The sequence below is a fragment of the Crocuta crocuta genome, unplaced genomic scaffold, assembly GCF_008692635.1.
Source record: "Crocuta crocuta isolate KB4526 unplaced genomic scaffold, BGI_CrCroc_1.0 scaffold193, whole genome shotgun sequence".
NCBI classification, from domain to species: domain Eukaryota; kingdom Metazoa; phylum Chordata; class Mammalia; order Carnivora; family Hyaenidae; genus Crocuta; species Crocuta crocuta.
Window position 1 is genome coordinate 6488239 of NW_027529624.1, and position 24540 is coordinate 6512778.

A 24540-nucleotide genomic window follows, 5' to 3' on the forward strand; every position below is an offset into this window, starting at 1 on the left:
CTCTCGCCCGCTCTCTCTCTCTCAAATAAATAAAATAAAATGTCATACTTTGTTGGAGATTTTTTGGTGCTGTTTTCTTACAATATTGCTCTGAAATATTATTTATCTTGGTTGCTGAGCGCTTGTAACCCAAGGGTGTGCCTCGCTCACTTTGCCGTAACCCCAACTCCGCTGTGTGCTCGGGAGTCATTCATCCGTGTATTCCAGACAGCCACTACGAGCCTCCTCTGTGCCAGGGCGTGTGCCAGTGATAGGGATTGAGATTCGGGCCACACACAGGGTTGTGGGACGGGAAGGACAGCCAGGCGCACTGAGGGCTGTGGGACAGTGTGGGGAGCTGCCAAACGTGTCACAGGGAAGCAACACAATGCGGGATAGCCCTCGGGAGCTTCTCTGCAGCGTCACATTGGAATCTCTCCACAACCCTTGAGTGTTTGCGGACGCTTACAAGTGGGTAACGGGTGGGGTCCGGAGGCCTGGCAAAGTCACACGCAGATAACTTGGTAACTCCCGTGAAGTCGCGCTCTGAGCAGGTGGGAGCCGGCCCAGCTCCGTCTGGCTCTGGGCTGTCACCTCCTCCGGTTGTCACAGCCCCCTCGCCCTGTGTCCCCTGGGGCGGCAGAGCAGGCTGCAGGAAGCAACTTGGCATTGAGCTGATGAGCTGACAGAGGATGGTAGGTGTGTCCAGGGCGGGGGCTGCTCACACAAGGAACAGCACTGACCAAGCCAGTAAGGCCCAGAAAAAAAAAAATCGATATCTCGGTGTCCCCAGCTCTAAGAAGCTGGGCAATCTTGTGCGGAGTCACTTGTGCAGAAACAGGGCTGGCCGGTGTCGCTTCCTCTTTCTGCTTCTCTGTTTCCTAACTAGCACGTCAGCATTAATAGGAAGCGTGACAGGCTCCCTGTTGCCTGGACACTCCGGCAGCAGGCTTATCTGTCCCGCCACGAAGAGGTACGGCCTGGCTGTCAGGGGCGGGCTGGGGAGCGGTGGGGGAGACCCAGGCTGCCGACGGAGACCGCGGAGCGCCTGGGAGAGCCTGGGGGTGAGGAGTGGGCAGGCGTGCTCAGGGACTTGGGGAGGTCAGGGCTGGCTCAGTAGATCGTCCGGGCTCCTTGGGCAGCCAGTGGGTGAACGACAGCCAGCAGCGCCTACTTCCTGAGCGTCGTGTGCAGGGCTTTCAGGGCAGGGGGACCTCATCCGGGATCCAGCTGTCCTGGCAGGGAGGACATCTGGGGAAGTGGGCGTCAGACACCTGTGAAGTGTCCCTCTTCGCTTTGCTGCTAAAGTGTTGCTAAGGAGTTGGTGGCAGTGAACCGGCTTCTGCCTCCTTGTCTCTGGAGCCTGAGCACCTATAGCCCTTGATATCCTGGTTTAATTTTTTTTAATGTTTATTTATTTTTGAGGAGGGGGAAGGGGCAGAGAGAGAGGGAGACACAGAATCTGAAGCAGGCTCCAGTCTCCAAGCTGTCAGCACAGGGTCCGACGCGGGGCTGGAACCCACTTACCGCGAGATCATGACATGAGCCGATGTCGGACGCTTAACGGACTGAGCCACCCAGGTGCCCTCCCCCCGACATTCTGGTTTAGAAAAGGAGATCTGGAGAGTGAGGGTGTGTGTACGCTTCCATGGATGTCGTGGGGGGTGCAGGGGTGCAGAGAGACTGGGAGCAGAGGGGGAAACCCAGAACTTTGTTGAGTTCCAGCCCAGAGCTTGGTGTGGTTTTGAAAGCTCACTTTGGAAGATGAGAATCTAGGTCCCCCTTGCGCAGGGACCTAGATTTCCCCCTCGAAGAATGGGTTAGTATCACACTCCACCCTGAGCTTCCGTTGCTCAGTCGGGTTCAGCCCCACGTGTGTGCTCTGCACCCAAGTGTATGAACTGCTGGGGGATGGGGGTAGGGGGTTGCATCTAAGGGGGTTTCTGTCTCAGGGTTTGTGCAGGTGCGTTCATTTGCCCTGTGGATGGGAGCTGGGGTGTTCCCAAGGTCCCCACCAGGGTCGGAGCCTGTGGGCCCCCTCCAGACAGGTCCCGGTGACAAGTTGCAAATGTGTAGTTTCTAGTCTTCAAAGATTCCATTGCGATTCTGCATCACCAGGTTCTGATTTTCTCTACTTCTCGCCTTCCTAATAGTTTTATAAAGTGTGGAACCTTTCCCATTAGCTTTTGGTCACTGCCTTTTTTCATTCACCGGTTTATTCATGTCATGCCAACACGCGGATACTGCAGAATAGTTCCTCAGTTGTTGGATGAGCGTGTTTCGTACTAAGTGAACACATGGGTATGTGCTTTACCAAGCGTTAGAATGATCCAGAATTATGCAGCATAAAAGACAAAGTGCCAACTACCCCTATCCACTAGCCTCACATCCTACTCTATACCATACGTGTCCTTTCAAAACATTTTCTAAGCATGCTGCAACTATATAGTTTTCCTTTGTACATAAATGCGAGTCTAATAGACATATTGCTCGGGGCGCCTGGGTGGCTCAGTTGGTTAAGCATCTGACTTCGGCTCAGGTCTTGAGCTTGAGGTCAGTGGGTTTGAGTCCGGTGTCGAGCTCTGTGCTGACAGCTCAGAGCCTAGAACCTGCTTTGGATTCTGTGTCTCCCTCTCTCTCTCTCTCTCCCCCTTTCCTACTCATGCTTTCTTTCAAAAATAAATAAACATTAAAAATATATATTTTTTAATGTTTATATATATTTTTAATGTTTATTTATATGTATATATATACACATATATATACATGTTGCTCTGTGACTTATATTTTCACCTAATATTATTCACCTAATATTATATATATATAATATTGTGTATATATATACACAATATATACATTATGTATATATAATATTGTGTATATATATACACAATATATACATTATATATATAATATTGTGTGTATATATATATATACACAATATATACATGTTGCTCTGTGACTTATATTTTCACCTAATATTACATTTTGGACAACATTCCACAATAACACGAATCGATTTAAGTCATTTATAAGCCTTACAAAATGGGCGGCATGTATTGGTAGGGGCCACACCACAAGTTACTCCATCCCATACTGATAGACATTTTTTTTTCCCATTTTTTTCCACACGGGTGAAGGTGCTTCTGTGGCCCAGATGCCTTGAAGAAGAATTTCTGAGCAAGAGGTTGTGCATTTAAACATTTAAGAAACACTGTCAGATCATCCTCAAAGTAGCTGAATTAACATACACCCCCACAGTCTTGCATAAAGGGCTAATTTCTCTTGGGGAAGATGATCAATCTTTAAGCTGTGTCCAATGGAGGGATGAAAATTATCTGACTCTTGCTTGGATTTTTCCTTTCCCTGATTATGGGTGAAGTTATGTCTCTTCCATATGTTCTTTGGCTCCTTTCACGATATGTATAGAATGTTTTGTCCATTTTCTTACAGGTTCTTTGCCTTTCACATATTTACTGTAGGAGTAGTTCATTTACTAAGTACATTAACAGTTTATTTACGTAACCTTTAAATTATGTTTCCAGATTATCACTTGTCTTTTTTCTTTACCATGTTTATGATACTTTCATCTAAGAGTGTGTTAATGACCTTCCAAGTCCAATCTGTCTTTATTTTTACTTTATGCTTTTTGGGTTTGGTGTCTTGTTCAACCCCTAAGGTTAATTAAGTACCTGTAATGCTTTTCATCATTTTAGTTTTGACTTTTAGGCCTTTAATCCACCTAGAATTTGGAAGGGCAAGTAATATGTAAAATAATAATCTAGCTTAAAAACATTATCAGCTAATTGTCTCAACGTCATAATTAAGAGTATGTGGCCCATCCTTTCCTCTGTGATTAGAAATGCCACTATTACTTCCCAAATTCCCAGTTGGTTATTTTCCTTATTGTTTACTATTCCATCTGTCTACAATTATACTCCTCATCACTTTTCTGGCTAAGAGAACCCATCTTTCCGGTTTAGCTTGTTATAATCTAGAATCGGTTTGTCAAGCCTGTTAAAAATCCTTTTGGAGTTTTGACTTGCGTTGCGTTGAATTTAGAGATTATTTGGAGAGAGGACTGACCACTAGAGATGGCAGTAGTGGGCAGACTTCCCCTGCTTGTGCCCCCGACAGGAAGGGCACATTCTTCTTTGACTCTGACATCACTACAGATTTGTCGTCGATGCCCAGAAACACCCGCGTGCCCTTCAATGCCTCGTTTGGCAACGTTCACTGGTTCGTGTGCTTAATCAGGAATGGCTTCTGTATTTATCGAATATTGAGAAGCATCTGTCGAGATAAGCTGATCCTTTTTTCCCCCTTTAATCTGTTGGTCTGATTCTTTTAATCACAAAGAGGTTTCTTAATGGCTGTTTCTCTGTTTCTGGAATAATCCCCATGTGGTCATGATACATTCTTCCTTTAAAAGCCTTTGTCAGATTGTCCCATGACGTTCTTTTTGTCTGGAATGAACTTATGTTTTGTTTTGTTTTGTTTTCATTTCCAGTTTTTACTCCTGCCTTACATTTCTTCATGCGTTTGGGAGTGTTGGTGTGCATGTTTGTTTCGAGTGAAAAGGTGCTTGGTTTTTCTCTTCTCTGTTTTCCCCTCTTCCTCCTTCTCCCTTCCCTCTCCCTGTCTGCCTTCGCTCCCATGCTTACCCTTCACTCTTAGTGGCTTTTTAACCCTTACCTTTTTAACACGTGTATGTAACATATTTTCCATCAACATTTGGGCGTAACTAACACACATATGTTCCTTCAAAACAGACACGATCCTAAACAAGCTTTCCGTTCTCCACTTTCCACACCTAACCTCACAGCCAATCATCTCACCTTACAGTCATCTGCAGTTATCACATATTTACTTACTTTCACTTTATAAGTAACAGTTCTTCTGTTTCTTCTCACACCACCAATTCCAGCATCATATGCTATTTTTCTTGAACTGTTTTTTTCCTGAAGTACATCCCAGAGTAAATTGTGTTTCTCAGAAAAGATCTGAACATTTTCTTTGTCTTTACTACATTTCCAAATGTTGCATTTTTCTGCCCCGGAGCGTCAAAGTAAGCTTGACTTTTAATGATTCTAGGTTTAAACATATTTTCCCTCAGTATTTTCAAGACATCAGTATCTATTTAGAGTTCAGGGTCGCTTGTGAGAAAATCTGGCCAACCTAACCCTTGTTCCATTGAAACTAATGTTTGTTTCCTACCGGAACCTTTTCAGAGTATCCCTTTATTCTTGGATGACCGAGAGTTTACCAACATGTGAGTGAGTTTGGCACAATTAAAAATTAAGTTTGTCCTTCACTTCAGTGGACCGGTGTCTCCTTTAAGCCCTGTGAAGTTTTCTTCTATTTCCAATTGTATCTGTTTGGTTGCATGGAAAATCCCCAAACTACAGTGGCTTAACAGTATGGAAGTTTATTTGTGTTCTCAGAGGTAGGCGCTCTTAGGCTGGTATGGTTGCTTCAGAGCGACAAGAAGGATCCAGGCTTCCCTCTCTCTGTTGTATATAGCTCCATCCTCAAGGCAACCTTACGGTCCAAAATGGCTTCTGGAGCTCCAGCCATCACTTCCAAGTTGTAGGCTAGAAGAAAGAGGAAATGGACCCTTCCTACACTAGCCAACTCCCTTTAAGAAGCCCTTTTTTGGAAGGCATACCCAATGCTTCCACTCACATCCCCTTGGACAACTTAGTGACATGACCCCACCGAGCACATTTCCACCGAGTGTAGGAAATATAATCTTTTATTCTGTGTAGTACCAAGCCCAGCTGAAGCCTGAGCTTCTGTTACCAAGGGAGCAGGGAGCAGCTCAGACGCTGTCTGCCCCATGGTTTGAAAGTTTAATATGATTTAACTTTTTTTTAACTTTTTTTAATGTTTTATTTATTTCTGAGAGGGAGAGAGACAGCGTGAGCAGGGTAGGGGAAGAGAGAGAGGGAGACACAGAATCAGAAGCAGGCTCCAGGCCCTTAGCTGTCAGCACACAGCCCGACGCGGGGCTCGAGCCCACGAACCATGAGATCATGACCTGAGCTGAAGTCAGACGCTTAACCGACTGAGCCCCCCAGGCACCCCTGATTTAACTTCTTATATTTAAATCTTTAATGGACCTCATATTTGAGGGTAGTTTGGGATAGAGATTTAGGTGCACATGTTTTACAATGTGATTCATTGTATCTTAGCCCTTTTCATTATCCAGCCCTTCATGTTGATTCATGACCCCTCCTTCATCACCTAGGGCATTCTTGGGTAGAATAGAATTGCCTGGTCTGGATGTCCATTGATGTATTTGCGTGTGCGTATGTGTGTGTGCGCAACACACAGCTTTATTACCAGACCTTTACAATAAATTTTGCTATTAGGGAGAGCCTCCTTGTTGCTAAAAATCTCATTAACTGTCCTCACGTCTATTTTTTTCTGAGTTTCTACAAAAAAGACCATGTTGTTACATTTTGTTTGGACTTGTGTTAAACCTGTAGTTTATCTCAGGATGAATTGCTCTCTTTGCACATGTAGTATTTCTGCTTGTGATTAGACCCAAGTAGAAGCTCTGGATTTTTAGGCTAGTCCCAGGTAGGCAAACGAAGCCGCACCAGCCACATGGACTCACGCCCTTACTCCAGGGCACGGCCTCCAGCTGCAGAAGCTGAAGTGGACGAATACTCCCCCCCCCAGCTCCAAACAACCTGCTCCTCTTTCCGGAGCCTTTATCGGATGAACCTCTCTCTATAAACATCACCGCATCGGGTTCTTCTCACGTGGGATACGTGTATCTGTGCCCCTGTTACCGGTGCAGAGAACAAGGTTCAGGGAGCACTGGTGGATCAGCACAGGCTGTTGGCAGGGAGGGGCAGAGCCTGTGCTGAAGGTCAGGTCCTCTGAGTCCAGAGCCCTGCTTTTCCCAGTAAGAAAGTTGCTGCTCTGTGTGTATGCATATGCGCATCTTGAGTGAAATTTCGGGCAATCTTACAGGGAGAAAAAAAGAGAAGGAACCACCGTCCTCTGCTCTGCTCTCCTGGGTACTTCCCAGGGCGAGACAGAAAGAAAAGAGGAAATCCCCAGCCTTCTGGGGAGAAAAGGGAACAGGCGTTCTGAGGGTGGTGTGGGAGGGATGACAGTAAATGGAGTGTGTGTGTGTATGTGTGTGCGCGGTGTGAGTGAGCATGCGTGTGATCACGCCCGGGGTAGGACACTGCGGCCCCCACACCCTGCGGCCCCTCTAAAGCTGACCAGGTCAGTGGCCTGCAGGGAGCACAGAGCAAGCCAAATACCAGGCTCCCTGTGTGGGTTTTCCATCGCCAGGGGATTGCACAGGCGTTCCTGGCACACGGCCAGGGTGGGGGACTCACTTCTTCAGAAGCCATTCAATGCATCTCCCTCAAAGTCACACCCCAGCCACTGAGGCTAAGGGGAAAGGACTGTCCTGGGTGCCAGGCTGAGGTGGCAGGGGGCGCAGGAGCCCGTGCGTCACTCCTGGGTTCACTCTGCAACGTGGGTCAAGTCCAGGGAATGCAGGACAGGAGGAGGCAGCTCTCAGCTGATGTCTCTTCTGCAGGCAGAATCCTGGAGAGAGGACTCACAGGAGCCGAGGACATGGGTCTGGCCTGGCCTTCAGCTGAGCAAGAATACATGACTCCAGGGCAGTGAGGACCCCTGCCCCTTCACAGACCTGGACCCACCTAAGCCGACCACCCACTCATTCAGAGCGGACCCAGAGATGGTGCTGACCGTGGTGCTGCTCCCCGTAACTTTGCTGGCTCTGTTCTGGGGGCCCGGCATGGCGGGAGCCCAAGGTGAGCTCCGTTGCTTCCTGCCCTTCCCTGTGACCCTCCTCACAGCTGGCCCTTGAGCAAGATGACACCCACATGTGCCCAGGAAGCCCCCAGGCCCCCCACCCTCCCTCATGTGCCCCTTCCCTATCCTCTCTGGCTCCCCACTCCCCCTCCTGGATTCTCATTCTTCTCCAGCTTCCTGAATGTCTGTCTCTGCTTGTGTGGCTTCTCTGCCCACCTTCTCAGCATGGCATTCCGGGCATCTCACCTCCAGGCTGGCCATTCCAGCCTTAGCTCCAACCCCCCAGACACTGCTCCTCGGATGGCCTTGACCACTCCCTCCTTTGTGCCTTTGTTCCTGGAGCCCCTCAGACTGGCGGTCTCTCCCTACTTTGGCCCCAGGACCCTCCTCCTGCTCAGGAGGCCCTGCTGGGTTCCTCTGGCTCCTAAGGCCCACGAACCCCTTCCTCAAGGGCCCCCAGAGAACAGGGCTTCTCTGATAACCCTGAGAACCACATTCTCTTTTCACACCATCAGCTGCAGCTGACCAAGAGACCAAGGTGGGAAGGTCCCAGAGTGTTCTGCTATGCTGCCTCTCCTCCCAGGCTGTTCCTCCCGTGCCCAATGCAAGTGTCCCTCCTGGGGTGGGAAGGAGACCCTGTGCCAGGAGCAAGGGCACAGCCGGGTCTCAGGAAATGTGCTGTGACTCTTCTAGAATACTGTGCTTCTATCCGGACAGCCGGGCCCTCACACCCCCAGAACCCCTGCCCTCCCCCTCTGCCCAGGGCCCCTGGGGAGCTCTGTCTAGCAGACGGGAGCCCCTACAGAACTCCGGAAAACCCCTCCCCAGCTCTGGGCACCCCCGAGGGGCTGGGAGGGGGTGACAAGGGATATCCAGTCTTGACCCCCTGTCTGCCTCTTCCTGGGCAGAGACCATTCCGCTGCGGACCCTGAGCTGCTATAACAACTACAAGAGCCACATCACATGCAGGTGGGCGGACACTCGCCATGCCCAGCAGCTCATCAACTTGACCCTCTTCCGGCGGCTGAATGAGTAAGTGATGCCGGGGCTCAGCACAGGGATGCTGCTGTGTGGGGCTGTGCCGGGCAGGGGGGCTGGCAGAGGGCAGGGAGGGGGAGGCCCCGGCCAGGAGCTCCCGCTCCATTGGGCGGCCTGCCAGGTCTGATGTCTGATGTTGGGGTTTCGGGGGAGAGGCTTCCACATGAACATGGCTGTTGATGGCAGTGGTGGTGGTAATTGTACTTCATCACAGTTCAACAGAATTGCCCTGGGGTCTCCTGGGTGGCTCTGTTGGTTAAGCTCTGACTTGGGCTCAAGTCATGATCAGTTCACAGATGAGCAAACCAAGGCTGTGGAGGGCGAGGTCCACAGGGAAGCTGTGTGACTGAATGGGAAACAGCGCCCCAAGTCTGGCATGTGGGGCTGGGCTCCACATCTCCCCAAGGCGCTGGCTGCTGCCTCCGGAGTGTGGGTTTTCCCCGCGCCCCTCACATGGTCTCCGCGGTGTGTGCCATTTGGGAAGATTCCGCACAGCGTTCTGGGGTCTGGTGACAGTCTACCTTGCCATGATAGAAATAATTAAATGGCTGGCATCATAGGTGCAGAGAGACCCCCCTGGAGGCAGCCCGGGGGGTGAGCAGCTCCTCACACACCCCAGCATCGCCCTTCAGTGCTCTCTCCCGCTCTCCTTCTTCCTGTCTCCACCCTCCTTGCCCACCCCTACTTCCCACCTTCAGCTGTGGCCCAATTCCTCCTATGCTGAAACACACACCCCCCCCTCCCCTGGATGAGAGGCTCCCGCCGCCTCCATGCTCACACTGCCTGTGCCATCTCCGCAACCTCTCTGGAGGCTCCCTTTCGTCCTTTCCTGCCCCAGGTCTGTCTAAGGCGCCCCCGGGATCCGCCCAGTCTTGCTGCTCAGGGACAGCATTGGCACTACAGTTCCAATCTCCCGCAACATGGATGGGCCCTCTCCCGGGATCATTCCCAATCCTGAGCCCTTGTGCCCTGCCCCCCACTTACTTACAGATGCCACCACCAAGGGCTGAAGCACTGGGGTGTCTCCTGACCCCCGTCTCCTCCGGCGGGGCCTACCTCTGCTTCCCTTTGAAGCGACCCTCCTCCGAAGAGTTGTCTAGACTCATGGCATCCAAGGTCTTTCCAGTTATTCTGAACTCTGGCTGGCCCCACCAGGCCGCCCAGACCACTCCCACCCAAGGCAGCCAAGCCCTCCCTGCCGTTAAACCTAATGCTCGGTCTCAGCCTCCTCCCTCCTTGACCTTGGGCAGCACCTGACGCAGACTGACCGTAGCATCCTCGTGAAGCACCTGTCTCTCCTGGCCGCCCCACTCACCCCGTCCTGGGTCTCCCTGGCTCACCTTCTCTGTTTGCTCCCTTCTTTTGTCTCTAACCTGAAGGGTGAGGTGCCCTGGGGCTCATCCTTGGATCTCCAGTCTTTTATACCCAATGGGGGGGCGGAGACCCAGCCTCGGGCTGTGCACTGGTGACTCTCACATGCTCTCCAGCCCTGCGTCCCCTAAGCTCCAGGCCTGCACTTGCCTCTCCACGTGGCCTGTAGGGAAAGGTGCCTTCCACCCCCGATGTTCTACACCAAATTCGTGCCCTGCCCCCACACACCGCTTCCGTTCACCCCCCACATCCCACTTCACTAAACAGGGGCTCCTTGAGGTGCCAGTGGAGCCGCTGGGAGGTTCACTGTTGTTTTACCTCCTTTACCACCTTTCCTTCCCCATCGGTGCCTCTAACCCATCAGCGAATGCTGCAGACTTGATCTTCAGCTAGGACGTGAATCAGGCCAAGGCTAACACCACCAGCCTGCTGCGAACTATTTCCTATCATGTGGATATGTCAGAAGCTCCTACCTGGTCTCTCAGCTTCCGAGACTACCACCCCCATTCACCCCAATCTATCCACAGCCCAGAGGCCAGAGGAAGCCTTTCAAAGCCTATGTCACAATATGTCACCCCTTTGCTCATAACTCTCAATCTTCCCCACTCTCAGTGACATCCAAATTCCTCAGTTTCCTTTTAAGTGCTGCCACCTGTCACCTTGCTCTACTGGTCTCCCTCCCTCCCACTCACACAGACGCCCCTCCATGCACACTGGGTGACTGCCTAGCCATACAACACTCCAAGCCTGTGCCTGCCCCAGGGCCTTTGCACCTGAGGTTCCCTTTACCTGAACTCCCCTTTCCCCCCAAATTTGCATGGCTCCCTCCCTCCCTTCCTTCAAGTTGCCCAAAAGTCACCTTTGCCATGAGGCCTTCCCAGTCTCCCCTATTTCAGGTACCCCCCACCTCACTCCTCTGGTTTCTGTATCTCCCTTCCCTGCTGTATTTGTCTGTGTAAAGTTTGCTCCATTTGACATATGACATATTTTATTTAGTTGTTTCATGCACGTCCCCCTCCACCAGGAAGGCAGTTCCCTGGTCCTGGACAGAGCCTCGCATGTGGTGACCTCTTAGTGACCTTTGTTGAATGAGTGATACTTCTTCCCCCTGGGCCGACCATGTTCTCTCCTGGCAGGGACCCTCCAGAGCCAGTGTCCTGTGACCTCAGTGATGACATGGACCTGTTGGGCCACGACTGTACAGGCTGCGTGCCCAGAAGATGCGTCATTCCCTACAAGGTTTTTGTCATCGCCGACAATGACTACTACTCATTCCGACCAGACAGGCCTCTGGGCACCCAGCTCACTGTTACTCTGGACCAGAATGGTAAGGCCTGGGGTCCCCGGATAGGGGTGGCCCCTGAAAGGACAGTGAAACACCTGGGGTGTGGCCAGACTGCAGAAGGGCCAGCAAGTGATAGTCTTCAGGGGGTGGAGACACTGGCTGGGGGTGGGTTTTGTCTCTTGAGAGAGGAGGGCGTGGCCTCCTGACGATGGAGGCATTGGAGCAGGTGCAGTGGGAAGGGGCCTTCGCCACTGGCGCCTCCCTGGGCCCTGAAAGCTCCACCACCTGCCAAGATAGGCCTTCCAGCAGTGAAAGCTTCCCTTCTGGGAGAACCATCCTTCCTATTCGGGTAGAAACTTTATAGCTTGAAAACACTCATCACCATATAAGTCTCATCCAACGTCTGCAGCAACTCATTTTATAGATGAGGCGATTCAAGCCCAGAGAGATTATATGACTCTTCCAAAGGCCCACCCCTGAGCAGTCAAGTCAGTGATGGGTCAGCCCTGCCCAGGGCGCCCTGCACTGGAGATGGAGGTCATCAGCTCACTGCCCGCCCTGAGTGGCCTCCAGTGAGGGCACCGAGTGTCCACAGCAGCCTCAAAAAGTCAGTGGTCCTGGGTGGGTGTCAATGATCATTTTATAGAAATAAGCTAGGCTTCGTTTGACTGTGTGTTACACAGAAACATAACCAGCACTTCAACCTCATTAATTCAATTTTATCTGTGCTCACAATGAAACTAAAATAGAGATGTTTGAGGGGATCACCTTTTAAAGTTGAAATGGACATGGAAATGCTACAGGTGGCTGGCTTTTAGGAAGCGCTGCCCAATATTATTTAACCATTGCAGTAATTTGTGGTGTCATGCACTACGTTTTTTTTTTTTTTTACCCCATTTCACTGATATTGAAACTGAGGCTCAGAGAACAGGAACTCGCCCAAGGCCACCCAGATGCATGTGTGTGACTTCAGCATCCTGGGTCCCAAACGCTGGGCAGCCCCGCTGTAGGTGCAAGCACCAGACGGAGAGGGAGTTCCTGCTTCCTCGTCCTGTCTGTTCTCATCACAGCAGCGCAAAGCCATTCCCCAGAGGAAGGGATGGGTTAGGCCCCACCCTGAAATGGTGAATTCATTTCAAATAGCGTCTCTAAATGTGCTTGATGGATGGCAAAGGGCCCCAACCCGGTGGGGCCAGGCTGCGGGGTCAGGCTGAGAGGTCAGGACGTACCAGAAGTTGGACCCAAGGTGGGTGCCATGTGCCACGTGCTGAGGGGCAGAGGGCAAGGGGCCTGGGGGTGGTGGCGGTCAGGACAGGCTTCCCGGAGGAAAGAGCTTTGCAGGGAAAGCTGAAGGGTAGGTAAGAGGACAGAGCAGGAAGAACATTCCTAGAGGAAACAGCGTGTGCTAAGGCTGGGAGACTGCGGAGGGCAGGGCAGCTTGGGAGAAACGTGAGTGATCGGAGCCCAGGAGATTCAGCATCAAAAGGGCTGGACAGCGCAAGGAAGGAGGAGGGGGCAGAGCAGGCGGGGCCAGAGCTGAAGACTCTGCCTTGTGCCCTGCAAAGGGGTTTAGATGCCACCATCTAGGTGATGGCGAGCCATTGAAGGGGCATGGCTTAGTCAGATGTGAGGAGGCTGGAGGTGGGTGACGCACAGGGTAGATGGCAGTGGGCAGGAAGGGGCAGGAGGCTGGGGCCCAGAATGCAACCTAAGGCACTCGTCCCACAGGGAAATGGTGATGGTTCAGCTGGAACGTGGCCAGGGCATGGGAGCGGGGGAGGCACACGAATCATAGTTAGGACACGCATGCACTTCACTCATTAATCTGTTCTCTCACTGGGCACTCACATCCACCGGCTCAGAAGTGAACAAGGCGGTCAGTGTCCCTGCCCCTGTGAAGCTTATGGCCTGGTCACAGGGAAGTGACAATGGTGAACATGGGGACAACTTGAAATGGGGAGGGGTGTGTGATGTTTGCCTTCTGGAGCCTTTGTTGAGCAGGGAGGTCAGCTCCAGCCCAGCTATTTTGGCAATGGATTAGGGGCGCTTCTCGTGCTGAGGAGGGACAGGTGTGTGCATCAGACCTGCTCTCAGGCTCCCACATGTGGAGGTCTGGTGTATTTTACTTCCTCTCTCCATTTTTCCACCTGTGAAATGGGCTTGTGGGCTACAATCTCTCAGGTTGGATGGACAGGTTTTCCACTCAGGTTCCCAGTCCGTTCAGTGGGTAGCACCTTCGAGAGCTCCGTGCTGAAAGGGATTCCCACTCCCTGAGGGGCTTAGGGGTTAGGAGTGCAGTGACTAATGAGCAATGTCTGCTGTGGCTGCGGGAGTGGGGGTACAGAAGAGGCGGCACCCTGTATCTGCCACTTGCGGCTTAAGATTTTCTAGAGGCTCCAGCTCTGACATGCTCTCACATGCCACATCCCGCTCAGACTCATTGGATTATTTGTGTTTGAAAGTCATCCCTCAGCATTCAGACACAGAAGCTTCAGGAAGGTGGGAGCTGTGCCGTTCAGTAATGAATATGCTCACCCGACAGACACACACTTGCTGTTGTTTGAAGGAATGCCTTCTTGAAAAGTCCGTGAAGGTTGCCTGCATGTATTTATTCATGTACTCATTCATCCTTCATTCACCTTGCCCCCCAAATTCAGTGAATCACTAATCTCAGGCCATGAGGGTAGGGAAGGGGGTGGAGACCCAAACCCTGCCGCCCATAAGTTCCTGACTACGTGGAAAGGCAGAAATGGAGCCACCTAAATCCACCAGGGCTCTGAGGCCCATACAGTGGGCTATGGTGGGACTGGAAAAGGGACAATGGGTTCTGCTCAAGCGGAAAGGGGGGATCCAAGAAAGTTCTGGAAGAGGAGACATTTATGCTGGGCTCTGAGAGGAGCAGGACCCTGGGCAGGTGGAAAGGAGGGTGGACAGCGTGATGGGGAGTAACATGAACCACAGCGCCCTCTGCTGGGAAGGGGCCGCAAGGTGGGCAGTGGGGACGGGAGGCCCCATTCAGAGGAGCATAACTGCCAGCACCTTTCATGGAGCTTAGGTGATATCTGCCCGGCTTTCATTCCTGTTCACAGGGAACCCCCACATTTTTGCAGGTGAAGGGCCTGAGGCCCGCAGAGGAAGGGGGTCTTGTCCAAGGCTACTCAGCTGGTAGGATGGCACTCAGCCTGGGGCCCAAGTCGGCTCACACAAAGCATGAAGTCTTACAATCATCCAGCCCCTTATGAGCCCTTGACCTCCCCTTCCTCCAGTTCAGGCCCCTGCACCCAAGGACCTGCAGATCACTCCTGCCGGGGACCGTTTCCTGCTGACCTGGACTGTGGCCCCTCCGGGTTCCCAGAGCCACTGGCTGTCAGGCCTGGAGTTTGAGGTGGTCTACAAGCGGCTTCAGGACTCCTGGGAGGTAAGGACCATGGCCAGCTCTGCCCTAGGCTGAGGGACTTGCCCAGCCAGCGCTTGCTCCATTAACCCCTCTCTCCCCACAGGATGCCCCCACCTTCTACTGCAATTCCTCCCAGGCTGTCCTGGGGCCGGAGCACCTCATTCCCAGCAGCACCTATATGGCCCGAGTGCGCACCCACCTGGCCCCCAGCTCAGGGCTCTCGGGGAGGCCCAGCCAGTGGAGCCTGGAGGTTCGCTGGGACTCCCAGACAGGTAACAAAGTCAAAATTGGGGCAAGGCCCTTCGGAAGGGAAGGTGGCTCAGTCAGCTCCTAGACAGGAAAAGTCCAGGAGTCCATTCTGCGGGGTTCCCCGCAAATCTTCTGTGTTGTGTTCAGAATACGAAGACTGCGTAGATAGCATGGCTGCACACCACCCAGGGCCCAGGCTCCAGCCCCTGCAGCCTTTCTGTGCACACATTACACTGATAAGCCTTACGTGTGGTGACAGTGGCATTCTGAGCAGCTGTGTTCCCACGAGCGCTATGCTGTGTGTGGACAAACCAACGTTAGCATGTTGAGCCCCCCAATACTGCAACCTGATGCTCTCCCCGCGGTGCGCAAGGGGCTAAGAAGCCTCACGGAATTCACTCTCTGACCTGTGGTCACCACACTTGCAGGCTCAGGCTAACTCTAAGCCCTAGTTTCTCTGGTCCCCAAGCCCCACAATCTCTCTGAGATAAGGCTCATGGTAGCCCCACCCCCCGCCCCAAGAGCGAAGGAATGAACGGAGGAAGGAAGGAATGAAGGGACTGTCTCCCCTCCCAGGGGACAAGGCCCAGCCCCAGAACCTCCAGTGCTTGTTCGATGGGGCCGCCGTGCTCAGCTGCTCCTGGGAAGTGTGGTCTGAGGTGGCCAGCTCAGTCTCCTTCACCCTCTTCTACAAGCCCAGCCCCAGTGCAAGGTGAGCACCCTCTTTCCCCCGCTTCCGTCCCCTTCTCACCACCTTGTCTCCTCCAAACCTCCCCCTGACTCCGAGTGGCCCCAGTGGAAGCCACGGCTCCTCCTGAGTCTCCCTCCTTCCCGTGGCCCCTGCCTCCCTCTGCCCTCACCTGCACCGTGCTCCTCAGGGAGGAGGAGTGCTCCCCAGTGCTGAAGGAACCGCTCGGCAGCCTCTTGGTCCAGCACCGTTGCCAGATCCCCGTGCCCGACCCCAGGAACCACAGCCAGTACACCATCTCTGTTCGGCCGAAGGAGGAAGAGAAGTTTATAAAGAGCTCAGACCACAGTGAGTTCGCCCCCAGCCTTGTGCACTGGTTGCATCGAGTCTTGTCTCGGTGTGTGACCCGCGTAAACCCAGGACTCCCGATGGCCCGGTCTTCACGTCAGTCCCTTTCAACAAAACGCAGCCCAGTGAGCAAAGTGAGCAAAACTCATTCCAATCTCTTCCTGAAGTTCTCAAGAAGCAGGAATCGCACGATGACAACAGCAAATAACACGAAGGAAGGTTCCATAGATACTCCCCAGGAACACGTCTTTAAAGCCTGTTGTTTCCTATTCCTTTAGCTCTGCTTTCCTGTCCCGCCACAGCTGCTCGGGATGCCTCTCCTGCCCACCTGCTCCTCCCCCCAAACTTTCCCTTTCGTTCCCTGTTTGGGTTTTTTTCCTCAGATTTCCAAAGTCCTCTGCAGACTGATATTTTCAGTCTTCAAAAGAATCGATCTGTGAGTTACTTCCTCAGTTGGGGGCTAGAATATGTGCAGATGAATGGTCGTTCCTTGCAGGTCAGTACCCCCCATTCCTCTTATGCAGCAAGGACCCCATGTAAAGGGGCCTCCTGTGTTGCTTCATGAGGACCCCAGGGTCTTCCATTCAGTCTTCTGAGTGTGTAGGAGGCCACGGCCAATCTGCCTTGGCCACCCGGGTTGGAATCTACCACTCACTCTGAGGATCTGCTGGGTTACCATCTTTTTCTTCACCACTTGTGAGAAGCCTGTCCTTAGCAAGTTATTTAATCGTTCTAGGGCTCAGTTTCCCCATCTGTGAAGTGTACCTACCATGTTGGGTTGCTGTTAGAATTGAGGGAGAGAGGGGCGCCTGGGTGGCTTACTCGGTTAAGCGTCCGACTTTCGCTTAGGTCATGATCTTGCAGTTCGTGGGTTCCAGCCCCACGTCAGGCTCTGTGCTGACAGCTAGCTCAGAGCCTGGAACTTATTTCAGAGTCTGTATCTCCCTCTCTCTCTGACCCTCCCATGCTTTCTCTCTCTCTCTCTCTCTCTCTCCTAGAAATAAATAAAAAAATATATTTAAAAAAAAAGAATTGAGGGAGAGATTCATGCAGATTGAGCATGGACGACGGTGCCTACGACATAGTTAATACGCTAGAATAGGACCAATTAATCACGTGTCATGTAAAGGCTGGGGTAACCCATGCTTTGGTTCACCTCCCTACAAAACGAGCGCATCTCAGCAGCTCTCAAGAGAAGGGCTGCTTGGATCAGAGTGGATAGTATGGCGAAGTGAGGTGCAAGGACCCGGAGAAGGGGTGGAGCGGGAGAGAGCGCGCCTGTGACCAGCATGGAAGGATAAGAACCTTCCATTGGAGGAATGCTGGGAACACTGTTTCCTAAAGGTTTCCCTCCCTCCAGTCCAGATGGCCCCCCCGACACTCAATGTGACCAAGAGCAGAGACGGCTACACCCTGAGCTGGACAGAAGGGGAGATGCTCTACAAACACATAGGTCACACCTTCCAGATCCAGTACAAGAAAGATGTAGACACATGGGAGGTGAGGGCCTATGCCCGGGAAGGGGGTAAGGGGAGTGGGGGAAAATAGGCAAGAGAGCGCCGACCTGCAGGCACCTGGCTCCCAGCAGGTGACGGGTCAGAGGAAGCCGCTGGGACTTCATGGTCATGACCCTGTGTGGTCAGCTGGTCATTGTCGTATGCCTTGGCGAAGGTACGGAAGCTCACAGAGGTGATGGGACATGGCCAAGGTTAACGATGGGACCCTGACTTGCCAAGGCGATGTCAACATCAGGGCTCAGAGGGCGGAGAGGCAGCTGGGTGCAGGCTTTTCTTCAGAGAAATCTTATCTGGAATGCAGATGTGCAATGCTAAGAGCAGAGCTGCTCTGGTAAAGCAGGCAGGGCCCCCGCCCAGGGCTTCCTCTCTGGCCACCACGCCCCAGACAGCTGCGGGGCTGTGTGTGCAGAACCCGGGCTCCTCAGGGCCGCAGCCAGCAGCCCGGGAGCCAGCCCCAGACCTTGAGACAGGAAGCGGGGAAGTGGAAGCCAGGAGGGGCGTGGTCAGCGGTGGAGCTGGGGGCGGGCCATAACCAGGGTCCGGCCTGTCCCCCCACCCCCAAGGAGCTCAGAGGTTAGCGAGGGGCGGTTAGAGTGGGGGTCCTGTGTCCCCAGGATGTCTGAGCCTCCGTGTGGCCCTGTGTCACAGGGGTGTGGTCCCCTGTCCCATCCAGAGGGTTCTGCCTCTGTGTGCCCTGGAGGAGGGCCCTCCTTGGGGGGTGGGAGGACTCAGACCTGGTGATGGGGTGCAGCCAGGGCCTGATGGAGCAGAAAAGCTGGGGTGCTGAGGGGGGAGGGGCTTGCAACTGACTGTCCCCTCCCCCCGCACCAGGCAAGTAGCCTCAGCCTCAACTTACCTGCTCACTTGCCTGTGCCCACAGGAGAGCAAGACGGTGACCCTCGAGAATTCCCACGTCATGCCACTGCCACCACTGGAGCCCGTCACCAAGTACCAGGCGAGAGTGAGGGTCAGGCCCACCCCCGGCAGCTACAACGGGGTCTGGAGCCGGTGGAGTGAGGAGTGCTTCTGGGACACTGAGTGGGGTAGGCGTCCCAGCCCCACGTCCCCCTTCCGGGTACAGCCCAGCTGGGCAGAGGTGTCACCCCACCCCACCGGAGTGTCCTTTCCTCCACGTGTCACCAGTCACTGCAAAGCGATGGCTGGTGTGCCACAGAGAGACTGCAGGTGAGGTCTTGAGAGCAGGGATGAGCAGTCCTCCCTCAGACTGGACCTTAGCCCTCTGTTAATATGGCCCGTGGTTTCATTAACCTTTGTGACCATCACCGGGTGACCACTCAGCATGAGTTTCTAGTTACCATGGCAGCAAACATCAGGAGCTACGGACCAAGGCCTGGGATTGGAAGGATTTGGTCTGATTTCTTCGTCTCCCCCCATTTCCCTACACTTGGCTGCTTTCCGTGTCCCTCGCCATCGGCCATAGTGGCCCCCAGGAGACAAGTGCCAGACTAGGCCCAGGAGGGAGTGGCAGAGAAAGGACTGAGGAGGTACTAGCAGCAAGGACCCCAGCCCCAGCCAGCCTTGCAGAGGGGTCCCAGGGCCATAATCAAGGCAAAAGGAGGGCTGGACACCAGGCCTAAGGGAGGAGACCAATGGAGTCCTATGAGGGGCTCAAGGCGGCCCAGCAGGAAGTTGGGGCTCCATTTCCCCATTTGTGCCTCTCCAAACCTTCCTGTGCCTTGATGCTCAAGCTTATATGCTGCCTCTTATAGGAAGTCCCTCGTGATTGCCATGGGCCATAGTCATTACCCCACCCCCACCCCCATAACACCTGCTACTGGAAAGACTCAAACCCTCTCTGTCCTTCCCAGCACTTGAACATGGGGGGTGGGGGAGGTCAGACCATTGCCCTCTTTTTTTTAATGTTTTATTTTTTGAGAGAGAGAGCGTGAGTGGGTCAGGGGCAAAGAGGGAGGGAGACAGAGGATCCTAACTGGGCTTTGTGCTTCCTGGGCGATAGTGCAAGCCTGATGTGGGGCTCGAACTCAATAACAGCAAGATCATGACCTGAGCTGAAGTCCGACGCTCAACCGACTGAGCCACCCAGGCGCCCCCCATGCCCTCTTCTTTGCCTATGTCTGGCCTCCCCTCCCAGTCCGCACCCCAAGGCAACGTGCACAGAGCAGTGCCTGAGGGCACTGACCTGGCCTCCCCTCCTCCCACCCCCTAAGCCTCCAGCTCTGTCCCTTCCCAGATGCTAATGTTCTTTTTCCTTCCCGGCCACCCGGAAGTGCTGCCCACGTGGGTCCTGGCACTCATCCTGGTCTTCACCACCCTGGCCTTGCTCCCTGTCCTGCGCTTTTGTGGCATCTACGGGTACAGGTAAGGGGACTCTATGATGGAGAGGGTACTCAGGACCCCAGGAGGTGCCAGGGGACCCCACAACTGGCTCCTTCTAGTCCCTTCTCTGCCACCCACTCCCTGTGAAACCTGGGCCAAACCCCACCTTCTCCTGGGCCTCAGTTTCCTCTCTGTACGTGAGCCTGGGGCAGCCTCCCTGAGGTCTCTGGCAGCTGTCACCTCCCTGGTGTCTTTCCAGGCTGAACCGGAAGTGGGAGGAGAAAATCCCCAACCCCAGCAAGAGTCACCTGTTCCAGGTAAGATCTGAGCGCAAAGGCGGCAGGGTGATAGGGGCTCCTCACCCCTGTGTCCCCGTCCCTGTGTCTTTGACGCCCACTGGGGCTTTGAATGTGAAGCGTGGGCAGCCTGGGAAGGTGCCAGGAAGCTCTAAGAGGCAGGCCAGCCCCCCGGCAAGTTCAGCTCTGCTGTTCTCCGGGCACCTGCAGGCGCCCAGGGCTGGCCCAGTGTGCAGGCCCCTTGGAGCAGGAGATGGAGTCGGGGGTCAGGGTGGCCTCAGCGAGGGGCTCAGTTCTGCCGGGACATGTGGGCTGACAGGAGGCAGAATGGCTTCCCGGAGGACGGGACAGCAGAGCTGAGCTTTGCTCTCAGCGTGATGCAGGTGGGAAAGGTCACTGCAGACAGAAGGCCTGTGGAGGGTGGACGCGGGACCCCTTCATGAAGGGAGCTGAGGGGCACTAAGAAATCAGACCAAATCCCTCCAATCCTGAGCACATAGTGAGGCTGGGGGCACATCCCAGACGCTGAGATGGTCACAAGGTGAGCGGCAGCAGAGGGGTCCCAGGAGCCCTTTGAGCCAGCAGGGCCAGCTTGCCTGTGGCAGNTGAGTGTGGAGGCAGTGACACCCCAGAATAGTGGCCTTGCAAGAAGAGGGTCCCCATCCTCAAGAGCTCAAGAGCCCATGGGAAGCCCCAGCCCCTCTCTGGGCTTCTCCTTCCTGGTGTCATGGGGCCGAGGCTGGTCCTGGCCTTGCTGAGACTCCTTCTGTGTCTGGGGGCTCCCTGTATCCCCTGTCATGCCCCGGCTCCCACCTCCCCTTCAGCTTCTCTAACTCCCACATGGTCATGGCACTAGTGTCCTTTCTTTCCAGAATGGGAGTGCTGGGCTCAGGCTCCCAGGAGGTATATGGGCACTCCCCATCAGGAGCTCCCTGCACAAGGGACCGAGAGGCAGCTACGTCCCTGATCTGGAGGGGTGAGTGTGTCTGGGCACGGGGTCCCTAGGAGGTGGGAGGGTGGCCCCATCGTGCACGCTGGAGGCTCAGGGGAGGTGGCCTCTGGCCTGTGGCTCTGTATGAAGAGATCTGTGGAGGTCGGTTGTTCTAAAGCCAGAGGCATACCCGTCAGTCATCAGGAAGACCTTCCCCATTCCCAGCTTGGGGAGGGCCATACCTTGCACTTGACCCGAGGCAGAAGACTGGAGCAGATGACCTCTCCCTGCCCTGCTGGCCCAGGAGACCCCACACTGGGGTGCTGATGGCACAGTGGGGGGTGAAGGGATGAGGGCATGGCCCGGGTCCCCGAAGCTGGGTGGATATCAAGGAGCAGGGGTGAGAGGAGCCACACCTGGCAGAGGAAGGCCTTGAACAAGAACCTTGCCCTGTTCTGTGGTCTCCCTGAGCTCTGGGTGGGGCCAGCCCTTCCCCTCCCCTCCCCTCGCCCCTACCCCCAGCATGAGCTGAGGTGGCTGCCCAGGGGGCCCCAACGCCTCTGCGCCCCGTCTCCCCACAGGGTGTTTCCTGCAGACTGCAGGCACAGCGAGGTGTCACCTCTCACCACCGAGGACCCAAAGGACGTGTGTGAATCACCACCTGAGCCTGACACAGCTCCGGCCACTTCCGACCTGGGCGCGGAGCGGCCCCCCAACCCCCAGCCAGGCCCGTCGGCCCCCAAGGGCAGGCCTGAGAGCCAACATTCTGGCTTTGACTTCAACGGCCCCTACCTGGGGATGCCCCGCAGCCGCTCGCTGCCTGACATGGCGGGCCCGCCNTGTGTCTGCCCGCGGGAGGGCAGGTCCAGCTGGTCCCACTGGCCCAGGTGATGGGACAGGGCTGGGCCAAGGATTTGGAGAGGACCCCTGGCCCGGCGGCTGGAGGGAACCCCTCCCTGGAGTCGGGGGCTGGCCTTGCCTCTCCTGTTCACAGACCGACGGTGGGCGGTCAAGGCCCAAAGGACAGGGCCCTCACAGCTCTGCCCACGGGCTCTGGGGGCCCCGAGGATGGCATTACGGCCTCTGGCTACGTCACCACCGCAGACCTGGCCCTTCCCTTGCCCACAGCACTGCCATCTGTCTGCAAGGTCCACCCTCCGGGCTTGCCCTCAGCCCAGAGCCCCAGCCTCAGTCTTGGGCCGGCTGGTGGGCCCTGTGGCGTCCCAGCCCCCATGAGGCCAGAAATCGAGGGCTATGTGGACATCCCTCCAACCCCAGGCCAGTGTCCCAAGTCCCCTCTGGGCAGTCCCGCCCCTCCCGCAGCCAGCAGCCCCGCCCTGAGCCCAGGGGAGCCCAGAGTGGAGGCGGCCCCCGTCTCCCCACACCCCGAGGGGCTCCTGGTCCTGCAGCAGGTGGGTGACTACTGCTTCCTGCCTGGCCTGGGACCTGGCCCGCTCTCACCCCAGACGAAGCCCTCTCCCCCAGGACCCTGCCCTGAGACCGGAGACCATGACCCCATGTTCCAGGCCAAGAAGACCCTGTGCCCGGCCGTTCCCCAGATGCCAGCCGTCCGGCATTTCAAAGCCCTGAAGCAGCAGGACTACCTGTCACTGCCCCCCTGGGATGTGGGCAGGCCTAGGGAGGTGTGCTGAGCCCCTCCAGGTCCTGGGGTGGTCCCCCTGCGCCCCTCCCGCACTCACCTCTGCAGAGCCAAGGAGGGGGTTGGAGCAGGTGGAGACCTGGAAGTCAGTCAGTCAGCCTCCTAGCTTCTCACTTGACCTTGGGCCAATTCTCTCCCCACTGCCTCCCGATCTCTCACACAGACAAGCGCGCGCACGCACACACACACACACACACACACTCTCCTGTCGTGTGAAGTTCATTTTAAGCTCCAAACTATTGGTGCTCTCCGTATACTCATTCCATTGCCCACTTTTTTTTTTATCAGATTTCCTTGCTTTTGCCCCCATCTTCTTTCTCTTTCCAGGGATTTATCATTCTAGGGAGTTTGAGGTCCAGGCTAAGCCCATGCGGAGAGGACGAATCTCAGTCCGAGCCAGGACATGTCCCGTCCGGTGGTGTTAAGGGCTTGCGTCTACAGCTTGGTCCTGGCAGGGGTGAATGCCAGGGGGAGGGAAGAGGCGCCCAGGGAGGGTCCTGGGGGAGGGGTGAAGGCTTGGAAGAACAGTGCAGCCCAGGCACTAGGACAAAATACCATTGATGACGATGGTCACTCCAAGCAATGGGGCAAGAGAGAAGCTGTTCTGAGCCTGTGGGGGCCCCTGCTGGTCTCACCGCTGTGACTGAGGAGGTGGGGACTGCAGGTCCCCAGCCTGAGTGAGCAGTGTCCCTGCAGCCCGGTGTCCCTTCTACACCCGGGCTGGCAGGGCCGAAATTCGGAAGCAAGGGAATCCCGAACCCACATGCACTCTAGAAATGTTGGAAAGAACCACTCGCCAAAGGGAAAAAGGAAGATGAGCAAAAGCTTGTACGCTTTGGGGCTAATAGTCGACGTGGCCCTCCCGCCCTCCCTTCCTCCAGATCAGCATTACAGCCCCCACCCCCACTGGCCGTGGACGAGGGGCTTCTGATCTACATCTGGGCCTCCACGGAGGATTACAGTTTCTTAAAATCCTTGCCTTTCTGATATGCAAAAAAAATGGCATTAAATCATTTATATTTGCATTATTTGAGAACTATCTGGTGGCACATGTTTTCATATTTCTTGGGCATTCCTTTTTTTTTTTTTTTACTGGGCTAAATCCTGTTAAAGACTTTGCTCTGTCAGGTGTTCCTCTTTTTCTGATTAAGATTTTCATAACTGTTTATATGGGATCATTCACGGACGGTGCACATATTCCCCCCTAGTTTGTAGTGTGGCTTTTCACGGTGTGTGAGGCTCCTACATGCAGACTTTCCTGCATTTCAGGCAGATTTCCCGGCTCCGCTTTTGACGTCAGACTTACAAAGGCCTTCCCCACCTGGAAACCACATTTGTCTTCATTTATAGTTGCTAGTACTTTTTGTGTTTCAAGCTTTTTATGTCAAATCGTAATGAGTTTGGAAGGGATGCGTGTGAGAGGAAGAACCGCCTCGATGTTTTCGCCAAATGGGTGGCGTGGGTGTTTTTCCATCGTTTGCGGACATTCCCATTCTCCACCCATCCGACTGAATGATGATCTAGAAAGTCCCTGATACATTTCTTGGGTTTCTAGACTTTCAATGTTCTTACCTCCCAATGCCGTCTCAAAGGCACCCCTTCTGTTCTGAATGTTCTAGCTTTACAATGTTCTATTAATCAGCAGCCAACCCAATGTTCTTATTATTTTTGTTCCCA

The 24540-nt window shown here is 54.3% G+C and overlaps 1 protein-coding gene across 1 annotated transcript; it reads left to right on the top strand.

Annotated features, from left to right (window-relative positions):
* Positions 1-972: 972 nt before the first annotated feature.
* Positions 973-23902, top strand: CSF2RB (colony stimulating factor 2 receptor subunit beta). Its single transcript, XM_077762065.1, is given in 15 exon segments — positions 973-1043; positions 7547-7784; positions 8694-8817; positions 11331-11521; positions 14746-14897; positions 14980-15148; positions 15702-15837; positions 16004-16161; positions 17522-17661; positions 18559-18721; positions 19928-20018; positions 20236-20293; positions 21145-21248; positions 21785-22041; positions 22044-23902. Coding segments are annotated over 14 exon segments (2631 nt in total). The 5' UTR covers positions 973-1043; positions 7547-7708; the 3' UTR covers positions 22856-23902.
* Positions 23903-24540: the final 638 nt, after the last annotated feature.